Raw genomic sequence first — 11,604 nt, 5'->3', positions numbered from 1 at the left:
CCTAGGGTGTTAGGATTATGATTTTCTAGGTTATCTAATGCTATAAAGAGTTCATCTGTTTCTAAGTTGACTCTGGTGATATCTACTAGATTTTTGACAAGGAGATCCCTTTGTCTTTCCAATTCCTCATCATCACAGATTTCATCAACCAGTTGATCCATCAGGTCATTTACTACTTCTTCCCCTAAAAAATTGGCAATGATGTTAACTTCCCTAGCCACGCGATCACTCTTAGATTTTACAATTGTATCAGGAACATCTATCAAAGATGGAGGGCAGACTCCTGCCTCCATAGGGGCCTTCATCCGTAAGGCTTGAGAGATTGAATGATCCTGCGGAGAAGCCATTTCTGGGTCCTGGAGAGGATTATCTGTCTCCTCTGATTGCGCTGGGGAGGTTAGATCCAAAAAAGGGGGGGGCCTCGAGGGATTCCCTTTCTCTAGTGGGATGAGTGAGCAAGATGGTGGCATAATTGTCATACTGGGCTGCTCTTTCCGAGGGAGTCACTCACTGATTTCTCCCTCTTCCAGGTCTTGATCCCTAATAAAAGAGTCAACTATAGGAGGATTGATAGAAGGCAGTGGTTGGAGAGGAGAGCGAAAGGTCTTAATGGGGGATTTCTAAGAACACAGGTCCGTGGTAGGATGATTAGTGCTAATATTATTAAAGCCTTCAAAGGTGAAACCCCCTCCTTCCACAAATCTGATTGGAACGACTCTAGACTTGGGAAATGATTCAGGGAAAGAATTTTTAAGGGAGATCTTCCTTGGCATATTCACTTCGAAAGGGCCATTATAGAAGGGTAATTCAAGGGTTAAGCATAGATTATCGCATTTTAGTGTTATGGGCTCTAAAGATTTAATGTTAATATTCATGTTAACAATCAAAAGTTGGTTAAAGAAGCTTAGGGCTGATTTTCTAGCTTCTACAAATTACCTATTTTGTTTCCTATAATTCTTAAAAAATCATTGTTTCGTAATTCTACAGGAAATTTTTCGAGTGAAATAGCTCTATTAACCATGCAAGAATTTAATTGAGATGGATGAAAGAAGGTTTGCCATCCTCGGCAATCAAACCCTATACCCTTGAACATTGATAGGCCCCCGTTTACCAAAGAATTTCTCAAATTTTGATTATCGCATTCAATAACTAAGAAATTATCAGGAAGGATATCAATTTTTACCTTGTTATTGAGAGAAGACACCACCCAGTTAGCAATTTGTTCAGACGGGATCCCCCAGCCTTTCCACCGAGCAAAGATCATTTTGTTGTTCCAATGCATTTGATACCTAGCCTGAGTTTGGATATCTATTTCAATGACCGGCCCGTTGGGAGTAGCTGGAGGATTTGAAGGTGAATCCGAAACCGGTTGCTTAACTTCCTCCAAATTATGAAGATTCCTGAAAGAATGACGGCCAGGGAATACCATACCCTTTGATGATTTACCCAAGGATTTTTGAGGAAAAAAAAGGGTGGCAAGCGGACTGTTTGACTGATTAGGTTTTACAGAACCCTCCTTCCGACCCAGATTGGGATTTCGCTTGAGGCTGTGTGATTGCCCTATTGCCTTTTTATTTCTACGCCTCACCACATGCCAATCTCGATCCCAACCTTTGAACAAAGGAGGGGGAGCCCTAACCGTATCAACCAGAGTATTTTGTTTTTGCAAAGAAGGCTTCTTGTTCGAGGGTTCGTGATATTACCCTGCTAGATTCCTCTGACCTAGTGTGATTAGTCAGAACAGCGAACCGATTTACATAACCTCTGTGAATACCACGCATTGGATAAGAGTGCTCACAACAAAATGGCGATGCATTGCATCAGTTTTTCGCATGCAGAGCCATTGAACTTATCCACAAATCACATCCGTAAAGTTTATTATTATTATTATTATAATTAGTGGTTAAAAAATATATTATGTGGTGTAGAAATTTGAAAGTGGAAAAAGGAAATAGTTTTTGTTGGAAATTATATAATATTTTTATTTTGGAGAATAAAAATATTAGTAGAATAAATAAATTAATTAATTTATATTTTTGTATGTATTAGAAAATATGTATAATTATATAAATGAAATTTTGGTGCTTGGATTCTTGTGAAATGGTTATTTTTAATATGGTATTTTGAAAAATAGAAGAACTAGAAAACCTTGGTCAACTTGCATTTTTAACGAAATGGAAAAATTATTGTCAATTTAGATTAGCAAATATGTGTGCTTAATTGTTGTATTCACATTTATTTTCAAAACTGCAAGTCTTTGGCCAGATTATTAAAATTTGTCATGTGGTTGTCTTCATGGTCGTGATTGTTTATTGTCAAGGATTTGTCAGTTAGTTAACCTTGTGTGAGGATTGATTTGACCGAGTGATTTTCTGTTGTTTTGAACTTCGTACACAGTTTCATGTTGCACCTTGGTTTTGAGAGTTCGTATGATTTTTGGTTGTCATAAGGGAGAGTGGCTTTCGATTGGGGGTCGCGCCCAAAGTGATAAGCAAGGTAACCCATCGAGAGTTTGCTTAAGTAAGTGATAACTTAATAATATTTAGGGGGCTTGGTAGATGAAACACTAAGTAAGATAATTATGCATCGCTCATGGTTGAGTGCTAGTACAGACTCGGGATGTAGTGAAAAGGCCTAGAATGGCAAACCAACAACCTTGTCTTCACGAAAGGATTGTTTGAGTCCACATGAGACTTGGATGGGGTCGAGGGTTCGGGAGAGGTTACCAGGGTAACCCAAGATGGGGGTTGGGACCTATGGAGGCATGTCAGGGTAACCATACCAAGCTATGTGATGACACTCTTTCCTTATGGTCACTAGTGGGTAGTCTTGTTGATTTCACCTGATTTTGATGTGGAGTCATGTTCTGCGAGTTTTACTTCATGTGAATCTTTCTGATGTTGTGATTCCGACCATGTGTGTGTGCATACCTATAGGTTGCTAGTGGGTCTTATTTCTATCTCCTAGCACGATGGGGTGGTTATTTTTGAGCCACATGGTCGGGTGGTAGTGCCACTTTCCATCAGGTGTGTTTGTCCCTTGCAGAGTTGGCTTCACAGATGTTCCAATTCCGATTGGGTTCGAGCGTTTTGTTATCCAGTTGGATCCCATGTGTCATGGATCATTCTTTGTATATCTTGGACCTTTCATGGTCAGTTGTTATTAATTTGATATGTATGCCTTCATGGCAAGATGTAAATTGTAATGTAACATTATCTGATTTTGTAACTTAGTGATTATTGGAATGCAATGTAATTATTATCTTATGATGCAAGCAATGTATGTATGAAAATCTAATGTAATGCATATGTTTCATTTGAATATTAGATGTAATGTAATGGTTAGTTTCCTAATGAATGAACTTAATCATGTTTTCTATAATTAAGACCATTGGATGAATTAACCATTGATTAAGTGTAATTATGTTATTAAGTTTAATCAACTTAATTGGATTAATTATTGTTAAGTAATGTTAGTGGTAAACCTAGTTAACCAAGTTGGGAAACCCTTTAGGTGTTAAATTAAGTCTTTCGTTGTATAATCTAACTTAAAGTTAACTCTATGTATCATTAAACTTATTAAAGTTTTAAAATATATATATATATGCACTCTTATCTAGTGTTTTAGTTTAATCCCTTCAGAGTTTCCTAGCGGGGCGTTACATAAAATATTAGATTTTTCTTTATGGTGTAATTTAAATAATATGGTAGACTAAAGGTATGTAAGTTTTTTTTTTCATTTAGTAGTACATGAAGATTACCGAGAGAAATGTGAGTATATGGAATATGATGTTTATTAATAAAATGTATTCTTATTAGATTGCTTGAAATAATTATCTTTAATTTCAATATAAATTGAATCAATGGTATTGTTATTTTAGATCGTTTGATCTATCAATACATTATAGATAATTAAATCTGTTTATATTTCTAGTTAAAAAATTAGAAATATAATCTTTTAAGTTGTTTTTTGCTGATGTCAACTTACACTACCTTCTTATCTTTGGATTCTTTCCAATTTATTGTCCTATTAAAAAAAATCATAATCAAATTAACATAATTATATGATGGTGAAGAATAATATACCTTGATTGGCATAAAATTAACTATTAACACATTTAAGGGATTATACACTTAGGATGAAGGATTTAGGGTGGAATCCCATAAGGAGACCCATGCCATAATATATATACTCAATGAAAACATCAATAATGAATGTGATATGATGAAATGAGTGTAAGTTGGGAAGCCTCATTTTTATTCACCTAATCTTGATATTATGTATAATAAGTTGGTCATTTAAGTGGTTTTTATATTGAGATATATTCCAACATAATCTATAATTAAATAAAAATGTATCAACGCAATAATAAAAATATAATTACTCAAATGTCCTACTAAAGCATTGCCTAGACTACCCAAATCATTAAGGTGGCATTTATTTGCCAAACCTTACCCCTAACCTTCCCTAATAAAAAGGAATATTAGAATATGACATGTACTTGTCAAGCATTCCCTTCAACATCCAATTCAAAGAGATTTCTTATAAAATGTCATGAAAAGGTGGCACTATATTAGCATCTCCTCTTAGTGGTATTGCTTTTGAATTGTTCATATGAACTAGTCTCCATAGTCATTCAAAGATTTCAAGTTTGGAAACCAAGTATTGTCGAAATGAAAGGCTATAGCCAACTATCTAATGTCTCTTTCTCTTTATTTTATAGACTTAAAATCTAATACTTCATTTCTAAGCAATACAAAGGCAATATTGTCATAACTAGCAAGAAGTAAACACTAATGTCAATTATCAAACTTCTTGCCTAACAACTAATAATAATATTGTAATGAGAAACTAGCATACAAAACAATAGAGTGATATTAAATAAATACTAATATAAATAGACATTTTCAACCAATTTGTATGCATTTGTAACTCAAAATTAATTATATAGATAAACAAGTAATAGCAAGTTCCAACTAGTAGGACTATAGTAGCAATGGTCAAGGAATAAAAACTAATAAATACAAATAATAATTGCTAATATAAAATATTGTTATAAATAGATTATAATGATAGGATACTAAAAGACATTGTAGCAACATTCTAGTGGTATTTGTAGTGGCATTACAAAAACATTGTATTGTCACTATAGGAGCACTATGGTTGTGTTGCAGTGGCATTGTATAATCACTATAGCAATGACACTATAGTGAACCAAAACTATAAATAAATTGTGAAACTTTAGCACAAATGCAAGTCTTGAAAGGAACCGCCTCAAAAGGACAAGAGAATTTTCATCCTCCAATCTATAATGTAAATCATAAGGGTTTTCATCCTCCAAATTTATGCACTCCAAGCGTTTCCGTTCTCATGTGAGAAGATTAATACAAGTGCTCAAGCTCTGAAAAGGGATTTGTTTTTAATAAATGGTGGATGCTTTGCCTTGAGCAATTGTCTTCCTATTATAAACTCTATTTTGGCCCCTTTTAATTTGAAATATTTTTTCCTCCAAAAATTTCTCCCAAAAGTATCCACTTAAAATACTTCAATAAAATATTACATAAGGTCTTATTATGTTTCATTTAAATGACCCACTTTATGATAATAATATTTAAGTTGTCAATTTTAATGTTTTAATATAAAATTGTTGCGACTAACTTAAAATATTTTTATTAAATTATTTCTCTAACCTTATCTCTTAGCATGTAAAAAAATAAAGAAATAGGCTACCGTTCTTCCAATTATTTCAATTCTGAAAAGGGGACATGATAGTTCTCTCATCTCAAAGTTACTTTCCCTCAAATCATTGTAAATTTGGATTCTCAAGTAATTGTTCGCCTTTCTATGTCAAATATTTAGTTGGGAGATTTTTCCAACACACCAGATATTTTGTTGTGCTCATTTTCCTCAATCTCTTCTCTTTGGTATCAATGATGACTTATGTAACCAAGATCGACTATCTTTCATCATCTAGAGGAAGCAACTTTGTTAAAAGTGTGATATGCTACCCCAAATGCCCTTTTAAGGCATGAAACATGAAATCAGAGAAACGGGACTCGCCCATACTCGGCAAGTTTGAGTCCAAGTCAGGCCTGCCGAGTCCTAGGGGCTCGGACTCGGACTCATCCGAGTCTGGCGAGTAAACTTGCTAGACTCATCAAGTTGGCGAGTTTGGCCCAAACTCGGCGAGTCCCGAGCCCTGGACTCGGCCAGTGTGGGCATACTTTAAAACACAAAAAAAAATTAGTTTGCAAAGTTTTTTTAAATCCGTTTTTTTATGTTAATTGTCTTCTAGCCCTAAAAGTGACTTTCATTTCATTCACTTGCAAAAAAAGGAAGAGTAAAGTGAGTTGGGAAGAAAAACAAGAGTGCATAGAAGAAAAACTAACAAGGAGGAAGCTCAAGTTTTCTTCAATTTGTCACATTGGAGCTACATTGTGTTTCGATTTGGTGCATCAAGAGTTGGATAGGAAGAGTTTGCAGCTCATTTCAAGCTTGTTGTAAGAGGTAAGATTGTTTTTTTGAACATTATTTTGTTTCTTGTATGCAAAAATTTCATTTTCTATTCATTTATTTTGAAAGTTTTACATTTTCTTGTATGCAAGATCTTTTGTATGTTTGTAATTTGTATGTAGCATGTAGTATGTAGTTGTACTATGTAGGGTTGTATGTAGGGTTTGTAAAAAAAAAAAAATTTAAAGTAGGGTTTGACAAACCCTACAATTTAAAAAAAAAATTTACAAACCCTACTTTAATTTTTTTGAATATATGTATTAATTTTATTTTGTATTTGTAATGTTTTATTGCAGCAAACTTCACTTTATTATTTGTCTCAACTTCAAGTTTCACAAAACTATCCTAAAATGTCTACTTCAGCTTCTAGACCCCCCATTAGAAAGGACCCTGCTTGAAAATATCATGAGGATTTTCCAGGGCAAGGAAAGGGGCAAACAAAATGTATGTTTTGCAAAACAATATTCCATGAAGGTATATATAGGCTGAAATACCATATTGCTCGTGTGCATGGACATGATGTCGAACCATGCCTAAAAGCAGTCCTTGAGGCCGTACGTGATTGTTATGTAATGGTTGAGGAGATTGAAAGAAAAAAGAAACAAAAGGAGGATCGAGCGGCCATTGGGAGAGAGACAATTTTAGGAAGAGGGACACAGTTAGGTTGTGTTGGAGGCCCTTCTTCCTTACCGCCATATCGTCCCACTCAGTTTGCTACTGCTAGTGCTTCCGTTTCTGCTTCTGCTTCTATAAGTGGCAGTGCCACCGGCACTTCTCATGCTCCTACCACTAGTAGTTGTAGTGGGAATGTTACCATTGGACCTAGGATTCATAAATCTAGGTTGGATTCCTTCTTTGTGCCTTCCACTACTCCTGGGTCCCAACCATCGCTTGAGGGCATGGGTTGGAACAAGGAGGTCCATGATGCTGCTAAAATGGCAGTTGGCAGGTTTTGGAGCTACAGCTGTGTTCCATTCTTTGTAGCTAGGTGAATGTTTTACTAACTTTTATGTTTGATAACTTTGATTGTTTTAATTTTTATACTTAACTTATCTCATTGAATTTTTATACTTAACTTATCTCATTGAGTTTCTTTGCGACAGGTCTCCTTATTGGCAACAAATGGTTGATGCCATTACCATATGCGGGGCGGGGTTCAAAGCCCCTAGTGAGAGTGATTTGAGGGGACCCATTTTGTCTCAAATGGTGGATGATGTGAAAAAGGATTTAGATGAACAACGCCACATATGGAGCACTAAAGGTTGCACCATCATGACTGATGGTTGGACGGATAGGAGAAATAGAACTCTCCTTAATTTTCTTGTTTCTTCCACAGGTGATTGATTAATTTTAGTTTCATATAGTCTTTAATTTTTTATTTTTTATCTAATGGTTTATTGAATGATCATTGACCTAGCTTTATTTTTTTATTTTAGGGGGCACCGTTTTCATCAAGTCCATTGATGCCTCCGCCCATTGCAAGAATGCCACCTACCTATGTGAGTAGATAGAGGAGGTGATTGAAGATGTGGGTGAGGAGAACGTGGTACAAGAGGTGACCGACAATGCAGCAAATTATGTTGTTGCGAGTAAACTTTTGATTACAAACTAATTTTGTTTGCAAATTAATTACTATCTTGTAGTTTGTACCTCCATTAATTACAATTTACAATGCAACAAATTATGATGTTGTAGGTAGACTATTGATGGAGAGGCACCCATCTATAGTTTGGACTCCATGTGTTGCTCATTGCATTGACCTCATGTTGGAGGATATTGGAAAAATCCCATGGGTCAAGAGATGTGTAGAAAGGGCAATAAATGTTTGCAAATTTGTATATAATCATTCATGGGTGTTGGCTCTTATGAGACAATACACAGAGTAGAAGGAGTTAGCTCATCCAGGAATCACAAGATTTGCCACAAACTTCCTCACATTGCAGTCTATGCTTAGGTCTAAGTCTGCCTTGAGACGTATGATTGTTGGTGAGGAGTGGTCTTCCTCATCCTATGCTACCACCCCTGCAGGGATAGAGATGGCAGACTGCTTTTTTTATGAGCAAGGCTTTTGGGTCCCTTGTGATGAGATAGTGAAGGTAATTTTTTTATAAATTCTACAATTTAACTTCATGTTTTATAACTTATTATATGTATTCTCTTATTTGCTCATTTTTCTAAATTACACAATATTTTCAATTTTGCAGTTTGTTAAGCCCTTGGTGGTTTTGTTGCGAGTTGCGGATGGAGATAAGCCCGCAATGGGCTATATATATGAGGGCATGGATAGGGCGAAGGAGGCCATCAGATTCGTCTATGGAGCAGATGAGAGCAAGTATGGTCCCATTTGGGAGATCATTGATAGGAGATGGCATCATTAGCTTCATAGGCCCATCCATGCGGCAGCCTATTATCTGAATCTGGCATTCTATTTTATCCCTTCTTTCAAGGCTGATGTGGAGCTCCTTAACGGGCTATATGCAATCATGGAGAAGATGGGACCTGGTGGTACTTCTCAGATAGACCTTTTTCGAGAGCTATAGATGTTCTTAGATGCACAAGGGGAGACCTTCTCTCGTCCTATCGCCAAAGACTGTAGGACAACTATGATGCCAGGTAAAAATAAATTGTTAGGCTTAATTTTAGTTTTATTCAATACTATATTGTAACTTGTTAAATGAGTTCATGAGTGAGACTAATTTTATTTATTTTTCTCATTTCAAACTCAAATCATTGGTGGAACTTTTTTGGCCCAGAGACACCAAATATTCAGAAGTTGGCCATTCGCATCTTGAGCCAACCATGCAACGCATCAGGTTGTGAGCGCAATTGGAGTATGTTTGAGCACATACACTCCAAGAGGCGCAATATATTATCTGTGGAGAAGATGAATGATCTCGTCTTTGTTCACTACAACCTCCGCCTAAGAATGAGAAAGAATGCAACAGTTGACATGTCTCCTATCATTCTAGATGAGGTTGATCTTGAAGCAGAGTGGGCCAATGAGAATCAGACAGCTCCTGGGACTCCTACAGCTGTATTTAGTGATGATGACATTGATTGGATTGACCAGGTAGATATAGAGGCTGAGGCTGTAGCCATGGCAGAGGAGGAGTAGAGAGCACGAGCAAAGACTGGAAATATTGAGACTCAGAGTGACACAGTTGTTCCTAATGTTGGCAAGCATGACACAGTTGTTCCTGATGTTGGTGAGCATTGCATGGTGTCACGGGGAGTGACTATGGCTGCTGAATCATCCAAGACCTACTTTAAACGCCTTCGCAGGGGGCCAGGGCGAGAGGGTTCAGTTGCACGGCCCTCTGAGCCATAGGCTTGTACACTTGTAGTTGTATTTAGCATTTACTATTTACCTTTGGTATTTGTATGAAACATTTGATGATCATCATATGATGACATGGATTTTTTATTCCATGAGTTTTGTAATATTGTATACATTTGACAATATTTATATATCTATGCTTGGTATTTTCTTCAGCTACAATTTGTGTTTATTCTTATGTGATTGATGTATACTTGTGTATGTAATCAAATGAGCCGAGTTTGATGATGTTTTTGTGTCTTTAAGGTGCATTCAATAAAGGGTGTCTGAAACAAGTTTTAAATCTTTAAAAATCTCTAAATTTCTTAAGTTTTTCACTTTCCCGAGTCCAGCCGAGTCTAGCCGAGTCTGAGTCGGCCTTGCCAAGTCCAAGCCGAGTCCGAGTCCCATTTCTTTGCATGAAATACATTATGAATCCTATTGTGTTCTAGTAACAAAATCTCATAAGCAACCTCCCCAATCCCCAATTTGATCATGTAAGGCTCATTAAAATGAGGCTTGAACTTATCACCTCCACTTTTCTTTAGGGAAGATTGTTTCTATGGTTGTAACACAAAAAAACCATGTCTCCAACCTCAAAATACTCAATATGGTGTTGGTATACTTACATATTCTATTGATTTTGTGTTTATTAGAGATTTTTCTTGAGTGGAAAACTTTCATAGCTCTACTTGACCAAGTCTTTCACTTCTTACACTCTACTTTTAGTGGTGATCAAATCAACAAAATTCAATGCACCATAACCATATAAATATCTCAATGGAGTCATAGTAATGGACATATGATGTAAAGTAATGTAGCATTCTCCCCTAGATAGAGCCATTTGATCCATGTTATTTGTGGCCTTACTACATAATTCCTCAAATACCACTCAGTCCACTTATTCGTAATCTTTGTTGGCCTATCATTTGAGGTGATAATTGGTATTGGATATCAACTTGGTTACTACCAAAATAACTAAGGAACTTGACATTTGTGTCACTCACCATGTTCCTAGACAACTCATAAGCCTGAATACTTTTTTGAAAAATAATCTAACCACTTGTGATTCCTTATATTCAAAAGATATTGCAAATAAAGGAGCATATTTACTTTTGCCTACTCCAATAAATATGTAATATTTACTCTAAACTATTGGAAGGCTAGTAATGAAGTCTATAGAGATGCTCTCCCATTTTTTACTAAGGATTAGTAAGGGTTGAAGTAAACCTGCTAAAAACACCTACTTTGTTTTGTATTTCTAGTGACTAACACACTCTTTGATCTTTTTGAGGTCAGTATGTTGGCATTTTGATGATGTTTTGATTGTCATTGATGGACACACACTTTCTTGATGTATGAGTTATGCTCAACTGGTAATTGTTCCAACCAGTATTGTGTATTATAGAATGTATAGTCTTTAGACTATCGGTGTTTTGTAGAAAATGGTTTGCCAGTCACAAATTGTATGAAGACTGCAAGCGGTATGAAGACCCCAACCGGTACAAGGATCTCAAGCGGTTCGAGGAGCTCAAGCGGTACGAAGAACCCAAGCGATAGTTAGCTTTTGATCGGAACACTACGATCTACCAGTCTTCATTTTTGACAACCGGTAATCGGTATATTGTATTAACCGGTATTGCTCTGTGATGAGTTACCAACTAGTATTTCTATAATGTGTGATGAGTTATCATCCACCAACACTTTGGCGGTGATTTTGTTTCGTGTTACCAAATGTGTCTAGATGCACTAAACCAAGGAACTTGTAGTCTAAT

The 11,604-nt window shown here is 36.1% G+C and overlaps 1 protein-coding gene across 1 annotated transcript; it reads left to right on the top strand.

Moving 5' to 3' along the window:
• The first annotated feature begins 8,412 nt into the window (after nucleotides 1-8,412).
• On the top strand, nucleotides 8,413-9,119 carry LOC131047938 (uncharacterized). The gene is made up of 2 exons (XM_057981752.1): nucleotides 8,413-8,609; nucleotides 8,718-9,119. The coding sequence occupies exons 1-2, from the start codon at nucleotides 8,460-8,462 to the stop codon at nucleotides 8,889-8,891; spliced, it is 324 nt and encodes a 107-aa protein (XP_057837735.1). The 5' UTR covers nucleotides 8,413-8,459; the 3' UTR covers nucleotides 8,892-9,119.
• Nucleotides 9,120-11,604: the final 2,485 nt, after the last annotated feature.

This window comes from Cryptomeria japonica, chromosome 3 (assembly GCF_030272615.1).
Source record: "Cryptomeria japonica chromosome 3, Sugi_1.0, whole genome shotgun sequence".
NCBI classification, from domain to species: Eukaryota; Viridiplantae; Streptophyta; class Pinopsida; order Cupressales; family Cupressaceae; genus Cryptomeria; species Cryptomeria japonica.
Note: the sequence above shows the minus strand (reverse complement) of the source record. Positions and strands in the feature narration are given on the sequence as shown.